The following is a 23,944-nucleotide window of genomic DNA, read 5'->3' as shown; positions in this document are numbered from 1 at the left end:
TACCAAAAGAGACACCTTACTTATAAACAGCTCACAGCAGCCTTCCTAGCTCAGATTTTGTTGTTTTTCCTCGATCACTTAGGTTCATGTTGAACTTGAAATAAGTATTTGTGCAGCGTATATTATGTATACAGTATATTGTTTTCACTCCCTCAAGGATATACGCCATTTCTCCATGTCACAAGTACATTCGTAACAACAAAAACTATCCTTGAGATCACGGATATATAACTTTATCAATATTTTCTCATTTAAATCAATCACATCTTAATAATAAACACTCGACAAAACACTTCTGATTTTCCGGATTAATTGTTATTAAAAAGCCATTAAACGAAGTTTCATTCATTTATTGTAAAGTGCAGCTATATAGAAGTAATATGGTAGGTTTACTTTCGTATTAAATTAACCGTTTATGTAATGAATATTTTTGAGAAGTCATTTTTTTTAGCATGGAATTTTATGTATACATAATTTATTATTCATCTGTAATATAAAACAACAATCTTATTTCAAATATGATTCTCTCATTCACAGGGGAAAGGATTATTGATTCAACTGATATGTTGTTTTGGTACAAGTCTGGCTTTGAAGTCATGGCAAATTCCAGACGTGGGTTTGCGTGCCCTAGTAGCAAGCAGTATGGATGACAAATGGATTAAGTTCAAGACTATGTATAATAAAACTTACTTAGATGAACAGGATGAATTAACGAGGTAAATTTGTTAAAGTTTGTCAATATTCAAAGGAAAAATAAACAAATAAAAAAACAAATTAAACAGGTCTAAATATCGCACATATAATTACAAAAGAGAAACAATGAAAACTTACAGAATTTGCATTGAATAGTAACAAACAAGGATATCGATGAAAATTGTTATTCATATTATATTAAGTCAATAAAAGAGCATTGAAACAAAAGGGTAAACTAGGGAGTGTGAAAATGCGGCATTTTTATGGAGTCGCCAAAACTTAAACTAGATTTTATAACAAATGAAACCCGTTTTCGATTTTAGATTCTGAAAGTTTTATTACTAAGACTTAGCTGAACAATAAACTTAATGTGAAAATTGTGATTTGGATCACAAGGTATGAAATATGACATATGAAAAATTCACATTATATTGTGAAGATTTGTACGTATTTAATAATAAGATACCTATTTTTTTAAACGTGTGACGATTTCGAATGCATGAATTTTTAAGCTCAACCATCCGGTGTGATAGAGGTTGTAGGTGGCTGCGTTCTGTAAATGTCCTGTATACTCGTATTTTTCTATTTATTTTGCAGACGCTTATACTGGGAAGACACTGTTCGTTTTATACGGATGCATAATCTTAAGTTTGACCTTGGAGAAGTTACATATAGTCTGGGGGAAAATGAATTTGCTGATCTTGTATGTATATTATGTTGTTTTTTTCTTTTATTGTTTTTTTTTGTGTGTTTTGTTTTCTTCTTTTTTGTTGTTGTTGTTGTTTTTGTGGTGTTGTTGATTTTGTTGGGGGGGGGGTGGCTTTTTAGGGGATGTGTATATCTTCAACTTGGAATTGTTTATGCCACATGGGAGCCATGCTTATGCTATTTATGCAGCTATTCTATTTAAAAAAATCAGAAATAAACTCAGTTTAAGCATTTAAATAGTGAAAATGGAAACCTTGATGGTCGCCTACAGGGGCATATCAAAAATGTTGCTGACCTGTGGTTTTGTCAGCTTTCTAAATTTGAACAGTTTAGTTGCATTTTTCATGAAAGGCAGATAATCACGCGAGCTACTTTTAGCACCAACCTAAACATTTTTTTAATATTCCTGAATGAAATGGCTAAAACGTACAAGTTATTAACATTATAATGCACAGTTGTGTTCGTACGGCGGTAATCACGCAACTTTAATATCAGACCTAAGTATAAATAACAATATCTTACATACATTTTACTTATATCATGATAATTATATTAAATAGGCAGAGGATGAGTTTGAAAATATATACATGAAGAAAACGACTACAAAGGATCATGAAGATGATGAAAAACTTTTATACTTGCCTGACAATTTAACAAAGAAGAGGGTTGACTGGAGAGGACATGGACTTGTGACTCCTGTAAAATCCGAGGTAAAAGAACTTTAAAGTGAAAATATGCTCATGTTTTCGCTGTCGTGTTGAATTGAATAAGTTACATATTTAAATAGATTGACTTGACAAAAGATTGATAATAAAAATGTTTATTATATTATACAAAAACGACATATGAGCCGTGTCACGGCAAAATCAACATAATGGGTTTGCGACCAGCATGGATCCAGACCAGACTGCGCATCCATGCTGTTCGCTATCAGTTTCTCTACTTGTTATAGGGTTTGTAGGGATGCGTAGGCTGGTCTGGATCCATGCTGGTCAAACCCATTATGTTGGTTTTGTCGTGACACGGCTCAATTATATATATATTTAAAAAAGAGACCGCCTCACTCTTTTTTAAGAATTGAACGTCCATCAATACATTGTGAACGATAAGTATAGGAATTACCGTTGGCCACATTGATTTTTGATTGTTTTTACACATTTAAATAAAAAATTGAACACAATTTTGGCAAAATGTCACGTTATTATGTTTTAACCCTGTTCACTGACCATTTACACTTCGATGGGCATAACGTTACTTCAAGATTGCGTTTTAAAACATACTGGCACTGTAAATGTTGTCAAATAGCGACTTTTAAAGGCATTGTCTTATCGCGTTCTTGCGGATGAGGATAGTTTCCTCACAAGTAGAAATCGCGTCTGGCAGGACCCATTTAGTTGAGTCTTTAATTTAACTGATTACCAGGACATTTTCTGGTATCCTTATGACAATATATTTCCTCGTTAAACTTCTTGAGATATATCGTCACAACGCCTCTGATGTTAAAAAATAAGAATAAAGATCAACAAGGCAAATCATAATTTGATGGTACCAATTTGTTATTCTGTTTAAAGCTCGCAGTTTAACAATAATGTAAAGATGATTATAAAAATTATAACTATAGATATACTGGTGTAACAATATTTCAGGGGAGATTCCCGAGTAGTTGGATCATAGCCCCTCTCGAATCTCTTGAAGGTGTATATAAGAAGACAAAGGGAGGTAAATTACAGAGTTTATCTGTTCAAAATGTGATGGACTGCTGCAAAAGTAAGTTAATGTACTCATCTATTGTTTAATTGTATTGCTTATTTCCGTTTAAATAAGTGTCATCATCATTATTTATTGAATACTTAAAAGTATGAATATAGTTGCTTAAATCTTTGTGAGGTTTGCCGAGATAGTAATTCTAAAATGATAAAAGTGCAAAGATTAAAAAGGATGTCTACAAGGAACGCGGCCCCTTAAAAACTACCAACAAAGGACGACCGGAAAGAACTCGCGTAACCCTTTCATTGATTTAAATCTGCATGTCTCCATCTGTGCCAAAATACTTAAAGAAATTCATCTTTGAGAAAAACGTACTAATATTTATTTCTTTTTTTAAAGAAAAAGTAAAAATATTCACAAATGAATACATAGTTTAATGTTATATGCAAAAAAACGACTGATTTTCCAGTAGTTATCACCATATTTCTACTGCGTGATTAATGCAGTAAGCGCTCATTTTGACATATTCTGACCTATTTTTTTGGGCAATTTTTGTAAACATTAAGTGCCGTTTGGAATGTAAAAATATTTTCACTTTGTTCGTTTGACGATATTTTACTTTCAAAACATTTGTAACATTTTCATGAAAATTAGCATGAAAATAAGCATTTTAAACCGTGTTTGAACATTTAGGTGTGTTTTCCTTTTGTATTGTACAAAAATTGATTTTGAAATACATTTGTGTGAAATTTTATGAAACCATAATTTATGTAACAATGCTTAAACATTTTCCTGAAAGATGTGAGCTTTAGAGAAGGTCAAGCAGCTGATGTGTATCGGTATATTATCAACAATGGCGGTATCGATGGTGACACGTGTTATCGTGCTGAGGCACCAAAGGGAAAGTTTGATATAACTCAATCTGCATCGGTTCGTTACTTTGTATTATAATATACATCGTCGTGTAACTATATGCTTACAATTATAATCCAAGACTTAAACACATTGTAACCGAAACAAATAGCTTGCAAATGTATAAGAAATATAAATGAGCCGCGTCACGACAAAACCAACATAGTGCGTTTGCGACCAGCATGGATTCAGACCAGTCTGCGCCTCCGCGCAGTCTGATCAGGATCCATGCTGTTCGCTATCAGTTTCCCTACTTGTAATAGAGTTGTAAAGCGAATTGCATGGATCCTGATCAGACTGTACGGTTGCGCAGGCTGGTCTGGATTCATGCTGGTCGCAAACATACTATGTTGGTTTGTCGTGACGCGGCTCAAATAAAGATTATCATATTCATATTTCTGATGCTTTGATTTGTCATTAATACTCCTTGGGTGTGATATGCTACTTACATGCTTTATTGATAGTATTAGATTGTTCAATCTCAAGAAATTACGTCCCTAAAATAAATGCTCGTTATATCACAAAAAGCACGTGAATGAATATAGTTCCATGCATAAATGTGAATGTTGAATAAACAACATGGGTAATTTGGCTATTTCATAAAACAGGAGGGAAAGCAGTCAATATATTCAGACTAAGGATTGGTCACTGGAAATAACATACATAAATTATACTTGCGAGAGGTTTTGTTAAGTTCACTTATTTTTCCAAATATCTTATCGTTTTTCCTAAAATATCTTGGGGGTGGGTTACACTTCTCATATACAATGCGTATAGACATAAATATAGACAAATTATCTGTATATAGAAATTTCGGTTGTCATTCTCCAATTGTTTTGCTAACAGACATATCACGCCAGGTCAAGATGTTTCATCATAACAGTCTCCTCATTATAACTATCACTATATGTTACTGCTGTATAGGATAATAATAAGACAACTTTAAAGGTTTATACCTATATTATAAATGCTCTATGAAGTATAGAGCTTAAAACTAAGCATTTGATCATTTGTTTCAGAATCTAAATTGTCACTACACAGAACGCTGTAAAGCTGCAACTTGTACCGGCTATAGAACAGTGAATAAAGATGAACGCTCACTTGCTGATGCCGTGGCTTCTGTAGGACCGGTTGCTATAGCAATGGACGTCAACGACCGCAAATTCTGGTATCGTATACTTTACGTTTAACACATAAAATAAATAGAAAACTGCTTTTAGAATTTAAAACTTTAAAAAATCTAATTTACTTTCCTACGTTAAAATTTAAAATAAATATTTTTGTGCCGATAGAAGTGCACTGAAAGTGTAAGAAAATAGAAATAAGTTTTTGTGCACTAGTTTTGTGTTGCTTAAATATTCCGTCTTTATGTCACATAAAATCACTTGCTTGTATTTCAGGTTCTACAGGAAAGGTATTTACTATTCTTCAAGTTGTAGTAGAACAAGACTTAATCACGACATGCTTGTTGTCGGCTATGGATCCATTCGAAATAGAAGAGAATACTGGATCATCAAAAATAGGTAATTTGTAGTATGATTTATGTAAAGATATCCTTAGCATTTTATTGAATTGGTTAATGTTTAGTTAAATAAGGTTTTGCTATATTAACTATATGTAGCTGGATCACACAATACATGTAGAATATAATTTAACTTTAAAAACTATTTATAGACAAAACTTGAAACATACCTGCAATGTTTGTTGTAATTGCACTTATAACTATAGTTTTAGAATCAAGTGAGACATTAAAGAATTATGATTTATTGGAATGTTTAGTTTAGGTTCAACTTTTATTTTACAGTTGGGGTGAAAGCTGGGGAGACAGAGGCTATGTTTATACCGCTAGAAACAGAAACAACATGTGCGGAATAGCTAGTTCGGCTACTTATCCGACTGTATAATTTCGACATGTTTTTTAAACAATAACTTGTAACAAATTTTAAGTATTTTGCTGCAATGATGTTTTATGTAAAATTGTTTTAGAAAACAAACGACTATTGGGGTTGGCGTTATCATTGTCGTAAACACTGATGGTATGGGAAGTTACATACAATAAACATAATAATATAATTACATATGATATATATGATAATTTTTTTATTAAAATCTTTTCAAATTAAAAGCGAAAGGAAATGGGTTCTGTTGATAACGGTATCTGCTTTATATTGTTCAAGTCAAATACGAGACACGATCATGTTTCTTTACACTTGTTAGTTTCAGAAATAGAACTCAATCAGGTTCAAGTCAGTTTCAATCATATTATAATCAGTTGTTAAACATGAATTTCTCTACACGTTTTTGACAGTATACCTGTATATGGAAGTCTGGGTAATAAACAGACACACTTCAACACTGTTCTATCATTAAGTAAGTTATTAAACCATCAACATGCATCAAAACATAAATAAAGCTACTACAGCGGAACCATAAGCAAAAAATGTCAAAACGGAAATCCGAACCTTTCCAAATAGTTCCCATAAAGAAACTCCAGAATGGAAACAGCAGATTCTCGTGGAAGAACTCAGACAATTGACCACTTTAGGTTGAACATACCGAATCCATTTAACTTCTCCATTTCCACCAACCATAGCCACAGACCCAAGTGCAAGTTTTCTTTGATGAACATAAACACATCTATGCAGACAAGGAACAGATCATTTACATGTGACACATGGGATGTATTATTAAAAGTCAGAAACTTGAAATTTGTAACTGTTCAAGTGAAAAATAATTGTGCTTCTAGCCTAGAAAGGATTCTTTAGCTTCATTTTTAAGTAACATGCATCATTTTGAACACAACATTTTTAGAACTTTAGTAACATTGATACTGAAATATATCCTGCTCATGGTCTCAAAAGACCGAAACAGATAGCTCATTGATTAAACAGTTTATAAACCACTCTGATGTGTTATGTTTATTTTCGCCTCCCCTGTGCTACTTTTTAGCTCGACTATACGAAGTATATGGAGAGCTGTCCTACTCGCCCCGGCGTCGGCGTCGGCGTCCGCGTCCGCGTCCAGATTTTAGATTTAAGTTTTGGTGCAGTAAAATATTTTTCACTATAACTTTGTCATTTCTTAAGGTATCAACTTCAAACTTCAAATATATGTTCCTTATCATCAACAACATCTTATGTGACAAGGTTCATAACTCTAGCACCAATATTTTTAGATTTATCTCCCCTTGAACTTAGAATTTTCCATAAAAATACTATTTTTTACTGTTACTTCTTTATTTCTTAAGGGATCAACCTCATACTTCAAATATATGTACCTTATCATCATCCCCATCTTATGTGACAAGGTTCATAACTCTAGCACCAATATTTTCAGATTTATCTCCCCTTGAACTTAGAATTTTCCTCAAAAAATGCTATTTCTTACTGTTTCTTCTTTATTTCTTAAGGGATCAACCTCATACTTCAAATATATTTACGTTATCATCATCCCCATCTTATGTGACAAGGTTCATAACTCTAGCACCAATATTTTCAGATTTATCTCCTTTTGAACTTAGAATTTTCCATAAAAAATATTATTTTTTACTGTTACTTATTTATTTCTAAAGGGATCAACTTCATACTTCAAATTTATTTACGTTATCATCATCCACATCTTATGTGACAAGGTTCATAACTCTAGCACCAATATTGCAAGAATTATCTCCCCATAAACTTAGATTTTTTTACTAGAAAAATGTTAGTTTTTATTATAACTTTTTTATTTTTAAAGGTATCTACCTCAAACTTCAAATACTTATTCCTTATCATCAATTACATTTTATGTGACAATGTTCATAACTCTTGAAGCAATATTTACAGATTTTTCTCTCTTTGAACTTAGGATTTTCTTTAAGAAATATAATAACTTCTTTACTTTTTAAGGTATCTACTTCAAACTTCAAATATATATTTCTTATCATTACACAAATGTTGTGTGACAAGGTCCAAGCATGACTATTTCAAGAATTATTTCCCTTGATCTTGGAATTTATGTTAACAAATGTTATTTTTTTACTATAACTTAATACATAATTATACATAATTGATTTTTCTTTCGTATTTTGTCCTCCTTACTGCGTCCAGTATTTTATTAGTCGAGCTTCGCTGTCTCCTGTGACAGCTCTTGTTTAAATTATGGTTTGTTTACTAATAAAATAGAGGAAATAAGAATCCCTAAAGAACGTCCAACACGACAAAATTGAAAATCTTGCAGGCTCGGTTTGATTGTGCCTAATCATGGACGGTACTGTCAAGTGTAAACTACCGTCCATGCCCCTAGCACCGGTTTAAGCAGAATTCAACATTTAACATGAACTGGTACAATTTTGAATTTTGAAACATCCGCAGATGTGTTCATATGGCGGTTATCATGGAACCTTCAATGTTACACGTAAGTGCCATTCCATGAAAAGTGGTCCCAAATAAAAAAATGCGTGTGCCCTAACCAAGAAAACAATGGGCGGAACTAAATCAAATGGAATTTTGAAAGGGGATCAGAGGTTATGGAGCCTGCATATCACAGATCAGACGTCAAACGACAGATTTAAGCAGGCCGTATATCCTAAGGGTGATGCAACAGTATTCAAGTGAAGAATACTGGAACCACCCAACAAGAAAATAGCTGAATAGAAAGAACTAAATTACCACAAGCACAACAATAATGTCGTGCTGAACGATCTTTAAGGATCGGAAATATAAAATCTCTGAACAAAACTTACTTCAAACACTATAAAAGTGCTAAGGCGATATGAGTAGCAATTAACGAATATTTCATGAACAAATGTAATTCGCTCTTGGAAACAGAAATGTCAGTATGAATTACTAAATTAGCACACTATATTATTAATGGTTATTTGATCTTTTTGGTAATTATTTTAAGTGAATGTTTTATGTGTCTTTTTCCTAACCTTGCCGTAATTTTTTTTCGTCAAATCAAACACTAGCATGGTATTCTCAATTTTTTTATATAACATGTTTTTGATGTTATAAGTATACATGTAGCAGATATGTGCAGCGGCCTTGACTTTGATAAAAGTGCAACTTGCTACTAGGTTGGGATACAGCCTAATAAAAGAGTTTATCATTTAACATATATTATGTACCTTTATACACTTTAAACTGAAAAGATAACATTTACTTGAATCCATTAACGTTACTTTATTACATGTACTTTCTGAATGTTAAAATAGAAAATCAAGTTTGAGTATTATCAAATTAGTTGTCGAATGTGATTGCGGCGAGTTGTTATTATAAACCTTTATCTCGGGGCAGTTGTACTCGTGAAAAACTGCCTCCTCATGATCCTTTTAACAAACACTTACATAAATCCACTTTATTTAACTAGCATTCCTAAGGCGTAATATCGGTATTGACCACTGCTTGCTGATTAGTATGTTGGTGCAAATACTTCACATGTAAATTATATATGGTTATCTAATTAGACCTTTCTGTAAATATCAAGAACAGATACTTTTAATTTAGATAAACTTACGTGTTTTAGAACATATAAATACACGTAACGTCAAAATTCTAAAGTGACATTAGTATTCTTTCAATTCAAAAATGATTTATATATCGCTGTAAGCTTTTAGTTGATTTATTTTTTAAGATTTGTTGCATAGTTTTCCAAGTGATTTTGTAAGTGACTACACATGCCAGATAAGTCAGTTACTATAGATAACTACATCCTATCCCTGTGGTACGAGAGATATTGAGTACGGGTCTGTTAGTTACGGAACAGTTCGGACACCGAAACTGGCCATGGTAAAACCAAATTCCATAACGAGGCTTTCGAGAACAGTCGTGCTGACTACATTCCGAAGACGTCTAATAAGCATAAACTCGAGGAACAACGGGTTCACGAGGGATCACTGGTTAAGCCATTGTTTCAAGACTCCTTTGCGTAAGGGTAAGTGCTATATCCCTAAGAAGCAAGCAAACCTTGAATGAACTATTGACATATATTTATAGGCGAGAATGTTTTCAATAAGTAAAGTTTTCAATATACATGTATATATTACTCAACTTTTGCTAAGCACCATCTGTTTGAGTGTGAATATATTTTGGGGTAATTTTATAAACGCCGTGCGAAAGGTTTGAAATGTTGATTTACTGTTTTAACAATTCAGCTGAAGGACGAATTTAACCCTATAAATCAGTTTTACACTGATTGTTTTGTGCTAGAGAAGAGGATGACCCCCTCTTTGAAGATTTCAGAACATGCAGCGTGTTTTTCGACCTCCAGCATGCCATCTGACGGGTGTACCATGTAAGCGGTATCTCTCACAAGCTCTGGTGATGACCATGTGGTGTACACCAAGCGCTGCACCAACCTTGCGGAGGGTGGACCTCTGCTGCACTATTTCCTCAGCCCTCCATATTATGCTTCTCTCAAATACCGCCTAATGTTAGCTTTCGCCATATCGAAGTGATAGATGTAAGAAATGTAAACCACTGAATGGCAATAAGCCGGTCATGTCGCCGTATAACAAAAGACATGTGATTGTACACCCCATCAAAAACATGAAAATATAGGGGTGCATGCATTCCCTGCTACCTAGACGGGTTGTAACGGATAAGTCAACACAGATTTATATCAGGGGACTATCTCAAAAAATTGCTGAATCAGAATTTTAAAAAATTTGAAAGAAATCTGTTTTATACTTGTGATAATATAAAATTAATTTATTTTTTAGCAAAAGTTGAATAAGAAAAACAAAAAAAATGTGGGTTTTTTCGGTTTTACAGCAAAGAAATTCATACATCCACAACCATTGGAATTCTTGATAAGTTACCATTCAGAATCTCGGTTCCTAGTTAATTTTTCATGGAACAAATTAAAAAACAGCAACATTAACAAATTGAATTCAACAAAACTGGCATAAAAATTATCATTGTGAAACAGTTAAATAACATCACATTTACATAATGATTTAGAATATAATGAAGTACGTATATCTAAGCTAATATATGTTATATATTATAATTATGAACAAGAGCAGCATCAAAAAAGGTAAACAAGCATCAAATGTTTAATACGTAAAAGAGAAAAATCTAAAAATGAGTAACTTGTGGTTGGTTGTGACGAGGTTGTAGTTAAAACTGTGTCATTTTGTCCAAGAATCGAACCTAAATAAATATCACACCAAGGGGAGTAACACAATTAACATATATTTTGGCGCTATTGTTAATTAAACTTGACTAAAACAAAAATCTAAAATTGTTTATGCATGAACCATTTTACAATGTAAATTTCATAAGTTTATTAACAAATGGCACATATATAAACAATATAATGTAATGATTAAAGTTTATCCATGCCAATATATTGCATGTAAAAGTATACAAAAGGAACTGATGCATATAAAGTAACATTATATAAATAACACATGGGTTTGTTGACAGTAAAAATATCATCCCAATGAAAAAACTGTTACCCGAGGCGTATTTTTACGAGGGATGATAATTTTACTGTTTCACACAAACCCATGTGTTATTTATTTTATTACACCGAACAAATACTTTGATGATCTGAAATTGTAAACCAAATCTAACTGTAACAAAAATTAACCAAGAGTAGCAATAACTAAACTGTCCTTACCTTGCAAGTTTTAAGTGTACTGTACGCCTACTTGAGAAGCTGTTTTTCTTATATTCTTTAAGCAAGTGATGATATCTACCAGTCATAAACATACAATAAGCTGTGTTTTATTTAGAAAACAAAACACTAACCCATTTATAAGGTTATGATCTGTGAATTCTGATCCTTCTTCGCATAGTTTTTGACAAAGTGCATTTACAAAATATCGATGATATCCTACAGATGTCTGTCCACCAACTCTATCTGTAACGTTCCACTGGTTAAAATTGTTAAATAATCCTTTGTTGCATGCTTTAATCGTCTGCATATTCCAGTTTGACACAAAATTATTCATATTACAAATACTTTCGTTGAAAACGGATGTTTACTTTTTGACTATTAAACAAAAAGATATCTTATACGCGAAAAGAACTCTAGGTTGCAAAGAACTAAATTTTATGAGAGTCATAGTTACTTTGGTGATACCCTAGGCTCTATCGTGGAAAATAAGAATGTATCGAGAGAAAAATGGCGGCCATTTTATTTCATTTCATTTAGAAAATAGACCACGTGACCAGATTTTTTACTGTTACCTATGTAACAGTACAAAATTCTTTATCACGTGGTACACTTGCATTAACAGTAAGAATAACTCCCAGAGGCCTTTGGGAAATTAACATTACGAAAAAAGTGAGGGGTAATAAAATATAATGCTTACAAATATAAAAATGAAAACGTAAACCAGATAAAGCTAGAAATTATAAGTAATGGTTGGTGAAAAATTCCACGAAATGAAATTAACACACCAAGGGGAGTAACTCAATTAACAATTTGAATTTATGGATAACATTAATCACCCTTGGCTAAGACAACACAGATAGTTTGTGTTATGAATCATTTTACTACTTATATAATTAGATTTAATAAGTTTAAACACACATCCATTTGGACTCCTGATAAAATGCCATTTAGCTTGTCCTGTAGTACTCTCCTGCGCATCGGTCGAATGTTCCACTATCGCTCACTTTCATAGTTAACGTGAGTGTATTCAGTGAGCTGCGAAAGGAGCGTACTTCTGTAGTAGATTGATTTAAATACAACATCAAAAAGAAAAGCAACAGAAAATTGAATCAATCATGCCTATGTCATTAATTACATGTTTAACTTACGATTCAACATATAGAAATATACATTTATTAGTAACATATAATCTTACTTGTACAATGATAGATTAAGCAAACAATGTCAAACAATATCACATTACATCATCCGAGTAATATACTTATAGCAATGTATAGAACCAAACCCAGTAACATATACAATCCGAAACATGGAGAAAATAGAAAAAGGTCGGCAACAAAAGTGAAAATTTCTTTTCATTTCTTGATTATTATCTGCTTTGTTAAGGGTCCGCTAAGCTCAATAGGGATAGCCTTGGATTTGTAATCCAATAGTCAACGGGTGAGGCGTGAAAATATAATTTTGACATTGAATCTTATATAAGGTGATTTGTCTTCTACCGCTGATCTATAAATTATGTTTGGTTAGAAGTCTGTCACTTGCGGAGATATAAGTAATAACGTGTTAGTACTCGATAAAGCCGTTCAGGTGAATCGACTACCATGATATAATCAAAAACAAATGTTAAATCGACATATCAACCAGAAAAAAAACATATAAAACTTAAGTCTTTAATAGTCTTTTATAACCCATTGTTTGCAACAACATTAACATCATTATTGACAAGGTTGTTACACACGTATAAATAATGAAATACTATAATCGCGAGAAGCATTTGCAAACCTCTTTGCTAATTTATTTGTTTGTGAGGGGGTGTTGTTGTTTTTTTCTCACGCTTTAATATGAAATATAAGTTCTAATAAAACAAAAAATTGTTAAGCACTGTTTTCTGATTCGGCTATTTACAAAGTATTAGTGTAAGAAATATAAGCAATATCATTCAACTTACAAACAAACTCACGGTAATTATTTTAAATGGTTAATTGTTATCTATATCTATGCTTTGTTCAACAAACATTCCTTGAACATAGAGTAATTTGTAATAAATCTAATATCCTATCACATTTTAAGCACTGAAACCAACGAGCTTTGCAAGTCGCACAATTCCAAAGTTACTGTTGCTTAAAAAAAGCGAAACAGCATATAAGTGATCCACAACTTTAACTGGTAAACTAGTCCCTATTATGAAAATGAATTCCATTTCAGTGGCTTCGGTACGGAACCAATATACTCGAAATTAACTTTTTTGATTGTTGTTCATGTACTAACATATCAATAACCATTGCTTTTTCTTGGAGTGATTGCAAACTTCACATGCCGTCACATGTGATACGACAGTCAACTATATTCATTGTTCGCCTGGCCAGATTGCAATATCATAAACTTGTAATGCAAAATGAATTTCTTCATAATCCTGACCTTAGTCACTACAACATCCTGATGACACCTCACGATATAGTTAAATAATGATTCTTCCAACTAACTGGGAACTTTATTTTCATTTTACCTCAGTTTCTGTAAAAAATAAGGCATTGTTCCTTATTCAGCCGGTGGGACTTAGCTCAAAGCTTATAACTCAAACTGTTTTCCCTTCTATAGTTATGACATTGATGCATATTTTAAATTTCTGTTTGGAATCTTCTAACCATCTTCCAACAAACTTACTTCTAGCATCATGAACTTCATTAGGTATCGTCATCAACGGCAATTGTTATTTGCTCCCTGTGAACATTTGTAGCCATTGTGACCTTGTTATGATTGAACTCTACTTGAGATAATTCAACAACGTATACACTCTTCTGACCTTTTAGAAGCTTTAGGGTTATATTTTGTACTAGAACAACTCAAATCATGCCTAACCACAACAAACAAAATTAACTTTTAATTTGTCTGTTATGAATACAATTTTACTGATATAATTAAAACATGATGCTGAATAATGTTCAACTATATGTGCAGGTGTTGTATTTTCTTTGTAATTTTCAGGAAATTTTGACACAACTTTTGGCAAAAGAATGCACACAACTATATAGTTTTATGTGCGAAATTAAAAGTTGTGACTGGTCCAGAAGAAGTGTTCCCGCTTCAGAAAATGTCTAGTTTACCTCCTATTGCTTAGAATTTTTACCTAGTTGACGTTAATTCGTTGAGTAGCTGCCACCGTTGAAGTGTTCTGTTTACCTAAAACACTTTTTCTATACAGATGACAATTTGTATTTCTCAGATTCTTCTACTTTGTTATTTTGCCTTCCAAATGAAACTTTCAGCAGGATGGTGGCTAGGAAGTTTTGTAATAATGATAGTTTCATAACTATCTAGAGAAAAGGAGAGTACATGTATACACCACAGATCATTAAACAGTAAATGTTAGATGTCCATTTTTCCATGTAGCTTATTAAATTGAAATGACTGCATTTTAATAGTGCGTAGGTTACTCTTGTTAATCCTCATGGAGTCCTTGCCACTGGTTATTGTTGCTGGGTCGTGTGCGGGTTGCGTTCATTGAACACCGCCTTTCCTTGCTGATCTTGAAAAAGTACTTGACTCATTATCGTTTAAACATACTCGTATACAAAGGACCTACTTGAACTAATTGGTAATTTTATCTTTGTTTAAGTGCACAATCGACATCTTATGTTATCATAGGATGTTGAAGCAAACATATTCACAGTCATATAATGTACATTGCATGAATAATTTCTAAATTACCAGATTCGTAGCTAGAGAAAATACAATGTGTAGGTACTAGTGTACGAGGAGGGGGGGAGTCAGACTGGAAAAAATTGAAAATGTACAATGTCACAGTTGCATTCTGTATTTGTAGTACTTTAAATTATAGTTTTATTTCCGAGAAAAATTGATATCCGCAGCTGCATATAAATAAAGGAAGCCTAATATAAAGTGTCAATATTACAAATGACAAACTTAACGTGAAACCACACCGTCTCAACATTCCGCTACTTGCCGTTAGATTAAGAAACATACAAAAACTTGCTTGTTTGATCAATACGCAAAGCAGCTAAACATATTGCCATGACTTTTTAGAACGTAATTTCTAGGTACCCTGCCGTTGTGACTTGGTAGTGTCGAAGACTATGTCGTCTTGCCTTGTGGAAGTGACATGTCCTTCCAACGGTATAGTGAGTGAACAGGTTAAAGTTAAAATAAGTTTACATTTTGCCCTAATTCGTGTCAATTTTATAATTTACTTCGCAGAAATGATAAATAACTCATGTGACCCAAGTTTTTTTTATAAATATCCGTGAGAAATTGTAATGTTCAGTTTATTAAAAGAGTGGGGGCAGTCTTTTTATAAGTTAGGCAGATATATATTTTTGCTCAAACATTTTTCAATAACAATCACTTTTATAACAGACGATCTTTTGAAATGTATACTTAATTCAGGTCAACTTGACAATGACAAAATGAGCATAATGTCACTTTGATATTTGTTCTTTTTTTTAATTACATATTTTTAAATCAGGACTTTCGACGGCGGTATTTGTATCATTTATGTTTATTGTGTTATTATTTATGTCTACGTGGTCAATGAATTATTAAAACTATTCTTATGTATACTGTGAAAAGATTGTTGTGCACACAAGGATATGCGCAAAATCAGGATTTATCTCTAACTAAACACTCGCATTTCAAGGAAGAGGTCCTCAACACTGATTTGCTATCAATGCAAATTTAATTAAGTCATTAAACCGTTACAATACATAACCGGCAAAGCAATTATGTTCTTACCGGACCTCCTGTTTTGAAAAAGAAGTATTAAACTACATTGCATTCATTTGCCGGGCGTAATTGCTGTACTGTATAGATAAGAAATGGTAAGATAATTTTCTATTTTGAATTAATAACTATGTCAAGCAACATATGTTTATTTTATTCATCATATATATTTATCTGATTTGGATTATTTACAACAACCTCTCGTCCATCTTTTTGCTGTCTCCTGTGTTTGGAACGTGTCCTGTGCCGGAACGTGTCCTGTGCAGGACTGTGTTGCTGGGTAGTGTTGGGGGATGCATTTTTATTGAGTGTTACCCTACCTCGCTGATCTTTGTGCTTTCATATGTATGATAAAAATACCAGTATAAATACATTAATTAAGTTTTGTGTATAAAAAACAAACAAATAAAATGTAGCGCTCACTTTTTTTTCAGGGAAAGGCGTTACTGCTTCAATTGTTTTGCTGCTTTGGCGTAAGCATTGCACTGAAGTCATGGCAACTACCTCATAACGATTTACGAGCACTTGCTACAAGTGAGATGAACGCGGAATGGACTCGGTTCAAGAAAACATATAATAAAACTTATGTTGATGTACACGATGAGCTCAAAAGGTATACTTAGGAAGCAAATTGTGTTATTTTTTAAGACAAAGGCGTTACAAATACCCAAAATTTGTAATTACCGGATTCCCATATTTAAGATCAACAAATACAACATGATTTCGAACATTATTTTTATTTTAATTTAACTATTACCCAGTTTTTAAGTATATTTTAGAACTGTTCTAGGAAGTAACCTTTTCACCTTTACAATTTTAGACAGTTTAAAAAATTTTTTTAGTTTAAAAATGTTTTGCCTTTACTATGTTGCAGGCGCTTGTACTGGGAAGACACTATTCGTTTTATAGGGATGCATAACCTGAAGTTCGAGCGTGGAGAAGTTACATTCAGCCTGGGAGAAAATGAATTTGCCGATCTTGTTTGTAAAACGCAAATTGAATTTTAAGCTTTTACAAATTGTGCATGATTTGGTAAAATGCAGTGAATGCATATCATAGTCCTGAATTGTACACAGTAAGTTGTCTGAAAAAAAAAACTTAATTCTAAACATAAGGCATCATAATTGGTTTAATTTCTCATTAAATAAGTCATTTCTTTATTAACTGCAGAATAGTTTTATTTGCTTTAAGTACACGTTTTGTTGAATATTTAGATAAATGTTAAATCTTCGCCTAAATAAACATTAAGTTGAAGTAGCGAAAAATATTAGAAAACAGGACAATGCTTCTTTTAAGCTTTAAAAGAAATTGTTTCTGTTTTACCTTATTTGCCTGTTAATAGGCAGAAGATGAATTTGCAAATTTATACTTGACGGAGACATCTGTAACTGAACTGGAAACGAACGATGACTTCTCATACTTGTCTAACAATCCAACATGTTCACATATTGACTGGAGACAAGATGGACTTGTTACTCCAGTGAAAAATCAGGTAAACTTGTAATTTTTTAAATGTTCAGTAAAACAATATTTAAAATGCCTTTCAGCATGTTAGACTTACGGCTATGTTTAAAAAACATAAAAACCTATTAATGAAAATATGCCACAGTTGAAAACTTTTCCGTAATTATTGACAAGAACTATGAAAAACTATCATATAATATAAATCCTCTATATAAACAGGGAGGTTGTGAATGCTCCACGATCTTGGCGGTTCTTGCATCTCTGGAGGGCGTTTACAAGAAAGCAAAGGGGGGTAAACTGCGTAGTTTATCTGCTCAAAATGTAGTGGATTGCTCGAACAGTATGTATGTCAAGAATATAACTATAAATATATTGATAAGATGAAATTAATACATGTATTTATCCTCGGTCGTTTAACAACCTTTTGCTAAGTACTACCAAAATTGCCTGAGTATAAAAAGGATTTAATTACTTATTATGCATTAGCAATTCTTTGAGATGACCCGAAACGTAAATGCAAAATGTTATATCGAATAGGCAAGGAAAGCATGCACCCCTCGTTTTTGCCTGATTTCTTTCTTTTTTGTTATTGCTATTTTGGGTTGTGTGTATGCGTGCGTGCTTGCATGTGGTTTGGTTGTTTTTGGTGTGAGCAGAAACGAATTTCTTGTTGTGATCCAGCAATATTGCATATCTATGGTTACTCAAAGGTCAAAACTTTTACACTGGTGATTTTGTCATGACAGACGCTATCAAAACACGGCATTTGAGTAAATCAGAGATGTGGAGGGTTGTACGGATGGTTGAGGTGGGGGCACATATCATAATGTGTGGAACATGGTATACGCCACACAATTATCACGGTCTCGGAAAGATTATACCAGTATGGTATATGGAGGCATGTTGGAAGCAGACAAAGGTTGACCACAGGTCTTGATTATCAATTAGGCATCAATTTAGACAGATTGTCATTGTTGTGCAAAATAGAGGTACATTGACTTGTCGGCGGTACATAAAAGAGATTTACATTTCCAGTTTCGGCTTTGGGCGATCAGTTCTTTTTAACGGACAACACTGCTTACAGGGCCTATGTACTCAAGAATAACCTGCTAAGGAATGGTACGAATTCCTTGACAGCCAGCTCGATCACGCGACCTTAATCCAATTGAGAACATGTGGAATAAGCTGCGGGTAGGATGTCAGCTCACCAGGTGCAAGCTAGAAGCATCCAGGAGCTTACGGCCATTTAAATTAGAGAATGGCTTTCTTCCCAGGATGATAAGGCGTTTCCAAGCAGTTATCTTAAGCCAATGCTTGGGACGTGGACGTTAGTTTGCACTTGACAGTACTGTCCATGAACAGGCTCATTTAAACATAGTCTGCAACATTTTCAAATTTGCTGGCTTTTTGGACTTTTTTCTCTCTATTTAATACAACACGCTATTGAGTCTAAACTTATCAAAATAAATAATGTTGTCAAAATTTGGATAACAAGTTGCGTGTCCAACAATCTTGAATAGAAAAGGTCTTCCTTTACACATTACGTAAATGCAAAATCAGTGAAAACAAATCGAACTTCGTCCTTTAGCCGAATTTTTTAAACATGAAATTGTCATTTTAAAAATCAATTTTACGACCGTAATCAAATCTTTGCCCAAACAAAAATCAAACTGAAACGTTTGATGCTAAGCAAAATGTTAGAAGTTTATCACTAATTACCGTTTTAAACACATCTTAATATTTTACGAACTATAGTATTCTATTATTGAGCATTTCATTTGTGTTACCTTCTTTATATCAGTTCTATAACGTTTGTTTGTTAAAGGTTTTTCTCGTTGTCGATGTTTGCACAGTTCCGTTTACCAAGTGTATCAGTATATCGCAAAAAATGATGGTATAGACAGTGAGGAATGTTATCCTGCAAAGAAGACTACGGTAAATTGCGTTAATGTTAAAACAAAGTGATGAAAGAAAATAGTAAACAACCATGTAAATTTTAGTAAACTTTCCGCGTACATTAACAAATTGACACTTGTTAAGTTGTTATTAAAGTGCTTTAAATATTCAATTTATATATTTTTTTATTAAGCTGTGTTTGTCCCTACGTATATATACTCGTAAATATGTACTATGTTTATTGGTTATATTAAGTAAAATTAAAAAGTGAAATTAAAGATTTTCTAATTCAGAAACGTAGATGTCACTACACGAAACGCTGTAAGGCCGCAACATGTACCGGCTATAGATCAGTAAAGAAAGATGAACGCTCACTAGCTGATGCCGTCGCTTCTGTAGGGCCGGTTGTTATAGGAATGGACGTCAACAACCGAGCTTTCTGGTATCTTCGGCTCTTGCATAGTGTATTTTTATTCTTTTCATAATAAATAGCTGAAACTAGAACATACAAATATAACTGCTGTACAATCAGTCGTAGAATTCATATTATCGAGTAAAACGCAAATGGAAAAAATCCATGTCTTTAAACATTGCATAAACTGAAGAAAGTAAAAAGAGGAAAATTCTAGTTAGTCTTTTCTGTATATAATCATGTGATTATATTCCAGGTATTATAAGAAAGGTATATATTTTTCACCACGCTGTGGCAAAACTATATTAAATCACGTTATGGCAGCAGTTGGGTATGGATCTGATGTAAATGGAAAGGAATATTGGATCGTCAAAAACAGGTAATTTTTGTATGCTGGAACAAAAACAGCACTTTATTGGAATTATTGTATAAAGTTATGTATCTGCAGCAAATATTATTGTTTGTATTAAAAGATGCTTGTATGAAATAAATATGATAATAAATTGCCTTAAAATCAAATGGCGCATACATGAAATCATTATTGACTGGAATAGAGAAAATACTAAAAATCCGGAACATTTTATTCTGTTTACGTACTTTCTTAATGTGTGTTGAAAAACAGAGACATTCAATGTAACAACTCATTCGAGAATCGACCATTAGATTATGAAACAAATATAATTTATATGATGTTAAATGCTATTTAATATAACTTAATAAGGTTATATAAGATTTACCTTTATATCCTTTCAGGTTTAAGTTTTCCATTGGCATGTTTAGTTTGTACTGAATGTTAGCCCAAATCTTATGGCTTAATCGCAAATTAAAACAACTACTTAAATTGCCAAATATTGAAAACATCAAAATAATTATGACTAATGTTAATAATACTGTGACAGCTCACAAGAATGAAAGTTTTATGTACTGTGTGGCAGCCGTAAAAATGTAGCCTTTACTTCACTTCAGTGTTGTTTTTTGTGGTTCTTCAGGATCATCGAGTCCAGCACTTTTAAGTGTTGAGAATTAAGTACTGCTCAAGCCGATGCTAGGGGGCGTGAGGGGTGTTGCACTTTTTTGTTATCCCTCATTTACAGGCTCAATCAAACCGAGCCTGCAAATTTCATGTTATTTTGTGCTGTTTTTGTTGTTTCCCATAATATTTTGTTTTTATCATTGCTTCCAGTCTGAGGTGTCTAGAGAATACATATTTTATGGTATTGGTATAAAATGTATTTGTGTTTTCAGTTGGGGTACACAATGGGGAGACAAAGGCTATGTGTATGTTGCCAGAAACCGAGACAACATGTGCGGAATCGCCAGCTTTGCCAACTATCCGACTGTTTAATTTCGATGTTACCATTATATATGCCTATGCAGAATAACACTTTAGATATTTTTCTATATGTAATGTGAACAATTCTAAAGTTTGATGATGTAATAGTTTCAAACGCACAAAATGATATTATTACGGTCTCCTTTGTTGTATTTCTTAATATACACCTTTGTCAAAATTTTATCTTTGTTGTTTTTTTTTTGTTGATGCTGTTGTTCTTGTTCTTGTTGAAATCATTTTATTTTCCTCATATTGTACTTATGTACCTGAGAGTATGTTCTGTTCTGTTCACTAATATAGACTTTTATAGATTGTGTTCTTATCAATTGTGATAAAAAAGAATATGATGTTACACACTATGAAATGCTTAAAACTTGAAAGAAAGAGCTATAGTTGAACCAATTAAAAATATGATTAACATATTGCATCATATCATATTTTTGTTATGATACATTCCCAATTGTATCTGGTTGATTTACTACTGAAAGTAAATTTGATTTATAAAACAAATCAAATGCTTAGTAAAACAAACTGGTGATATAAAACAATTTGAAGTTTAAACGACTCAAATATTGTTATACAAAAAATAAGCAATCAAAATAAAAGGATATAGAGGTGTCCGGTATAAAACTTTCAGCACTGATTCAACAAAAAATCTTATAAAGGAAAAGTTCGACAACAAAAATGATAATCAAATATTTCACTTCACGATTGTGTCCCTTTTAAAATATCATTATTTGTGTGATATTCCAACAGTATGCCATGTTTGAATAAACGTTTCGGTTACAAGAACATATGAACTAGCTTTATTGATCAAATATGACGACAGATGCTAGATACTAGATTGAAGTGATACTTGTACGTAATATGTGGCATATGTTAATTATTTATTGATAAAGTATTTTTCCTCGTTCTTGAAAGTGCATATCTAAGTACGGCTCATCACATTAATATATTTTAAACTCATTTGTTAATTTCCATAAACTACAAATTACGGGGAAACATTTAAGGCAACCAATTTTATTCACACCGTCAAATAGTAGATGTAATAATTTGAAAGGTAACAAGTTCAACAATGTTAATCCTATTTTATTAAATATCTCGGATTTATTATTCAAACAATATTTTTTGATGCAATATACACAAAGTTTTTTGGTTTTTTTTTAGATTATGCAGTTGTGTTTACAGTAATACCGAAGAAAAAACTTTAAAGTGAACGTATAAATGCGTAACATCACATTTCAATTATTCATTTCTTTCATATGAAGTTGTAAAATGTTACTAAGCAAGAAACGAGCCTCTAGTGAGTTTCATATTTTGGAAGAAGTTTTAAAATAAAAAATGCGAACTGACAAGAAATATGTTTTGTGTTAAGAAATAAGTACAACATGCAGAAAATAATGAACACATTCATCTATTACTGTTATCGTAAATTTAGCCGGCCAACTGATTTACAAAAGATACGTGGTATTTAAACTTCATATGTTGATAATATATTTGTTCATTTACTATATTTTCTCATGCTGTTCTGAAATGAAACATTAGTAAACAAGTTAAATAAATATAATTTGTGACATCAAGTTGAGTGGAACTCAAAGTACAAACCTATAAAGTTCACGTTTTAGAAGCTTTGGTCGGGTTTATTTACCGATACAAAAGTGTGTAAGGGGGTGGGTCAATATGTAATGAAATATTGGCAATAAACTTATCAAATGAGTAGATATTTTACAAATTTCTATTCGAACTATTCGAAATAATATCCCCCTACAGAAATACAAATGTTTAGCTGTTTTATTCAATATGTTGCTTACGTATACTTTTCAATAACTGAAAAATGGTCGACCAAAGTCCATTTCTTTTCTTGTAGCAATGACTTGCAGGATGCTTTCATCACCAGTCACAATATTAGGAAAACAGCGATGCCATATTTAGGAAACATTTTCATTCATTTTTGAGCGCATTTAGCTCGCTTCTTCTTCTCATCAGATGCTAGCAAATACGGTATCAAGCCTAACTTCCAAGTGTTTCTTCGGAATCGTATGAGTTGCCTCTTTTGATATCCCTGCGACACGGGCTTTCTAGGTAAGTGAAAGTCTGGCATCTTTGTTAATGATAAGATTGACTTTATGAATGTTTTTGCCAGTAACCATGGAGTGTTTTTCTAGCAAACTTACGGGTATCAATAATTTACTCGTGCCTATTTTCGTATTTATGCATCCTACCTAGAAACAGTTGAATAAGATACTTCATTGTTGCCATAAAATTATAAACATTTATAACAGATTTTGCTAGTTTTGCTCGAGCTCTTATGTAAGTCCGTGTTTCACCATTTTTAACTGACTGTTTACCCACCATATTTTACATGAAGTACTCTTATTAGCTATTTTTAAATCTGAATGAAATTCTTATTCAGTTGACTATGACTACATACATGATTTTGGCATCATTTAAAGCCTAGCATAGTTTACACAAACATA

At 32.6% G+C, this 23,944-nt stretch overlaps 1 protein-coding gene across 1 annotated transcript; it reads left to right on the top strand.

Annotated features, from left to right (window-relative positions):
• The first annotated feature begins 228 nt into the window (after nucleotides 1-228).
• Nucleotides 229-21,648, top strand: LOC132759074 (uncharacterized). Its single transcript, XM_060750798.1, has 17 exons — nucleotides 229-383; nucleotides 538-716; nucleotides 1,291-1,396; nucleotides 1,962-2,111; nucleotides 3,048-3,168; nucleotides 3,908-4,038; nucleotides 5,040-5,188; nucleotides 5,421-5,543; nucleotides 5,825-5,918; nucleotides 16,797-16,975; nucleotides 17,237-17,342; nucleotides 17,705-17,854; nucleotides 18,046-18,166; nucleotides 19,652-19,761; nucleotides 20,016-20,164; nucleotides 20,391-20,513; nucleotides 21,380-21,648. The coding sequence occupies exons 1-17, from the start codon at nucleotides 381-383 to the stop codon at nucleotides 21,477-21,479; spliced, it is 2,094 nt and encodes a 697-aa protein (XP_060606781.1). The 5' UTR covers nucleotides 229-380; the 3' UTR covers nucleotides 21,480-21,648.
• The last annotated feature ends 2,296 nt before the right edge of the window (nucleotides 21,649-23,944 follow it).

The sequence above is a fragment of the Ruditapes philippinarum genome, unplaced genomic scaffold, assembly GCF_026571515.1.
Source record: "Ruditapes philippinarum isolate M1 unplaced genomic scaffold, ASM2657151v2 ctg2709_1_1_1_1, whole genome shotgun sequence".
Taxonomy (NCBI): Eukaryota; Metazoa; Mollusca; class Bivalvia; order Venerida; family Veneridae; genus Ruditapes; species Ruditapes philippinarum.
The sequence above is the reverse complement of the archived record's forward strand: the minus strand, read 5'-3'. Positions and strand labels throughout refer to the sequence as shown.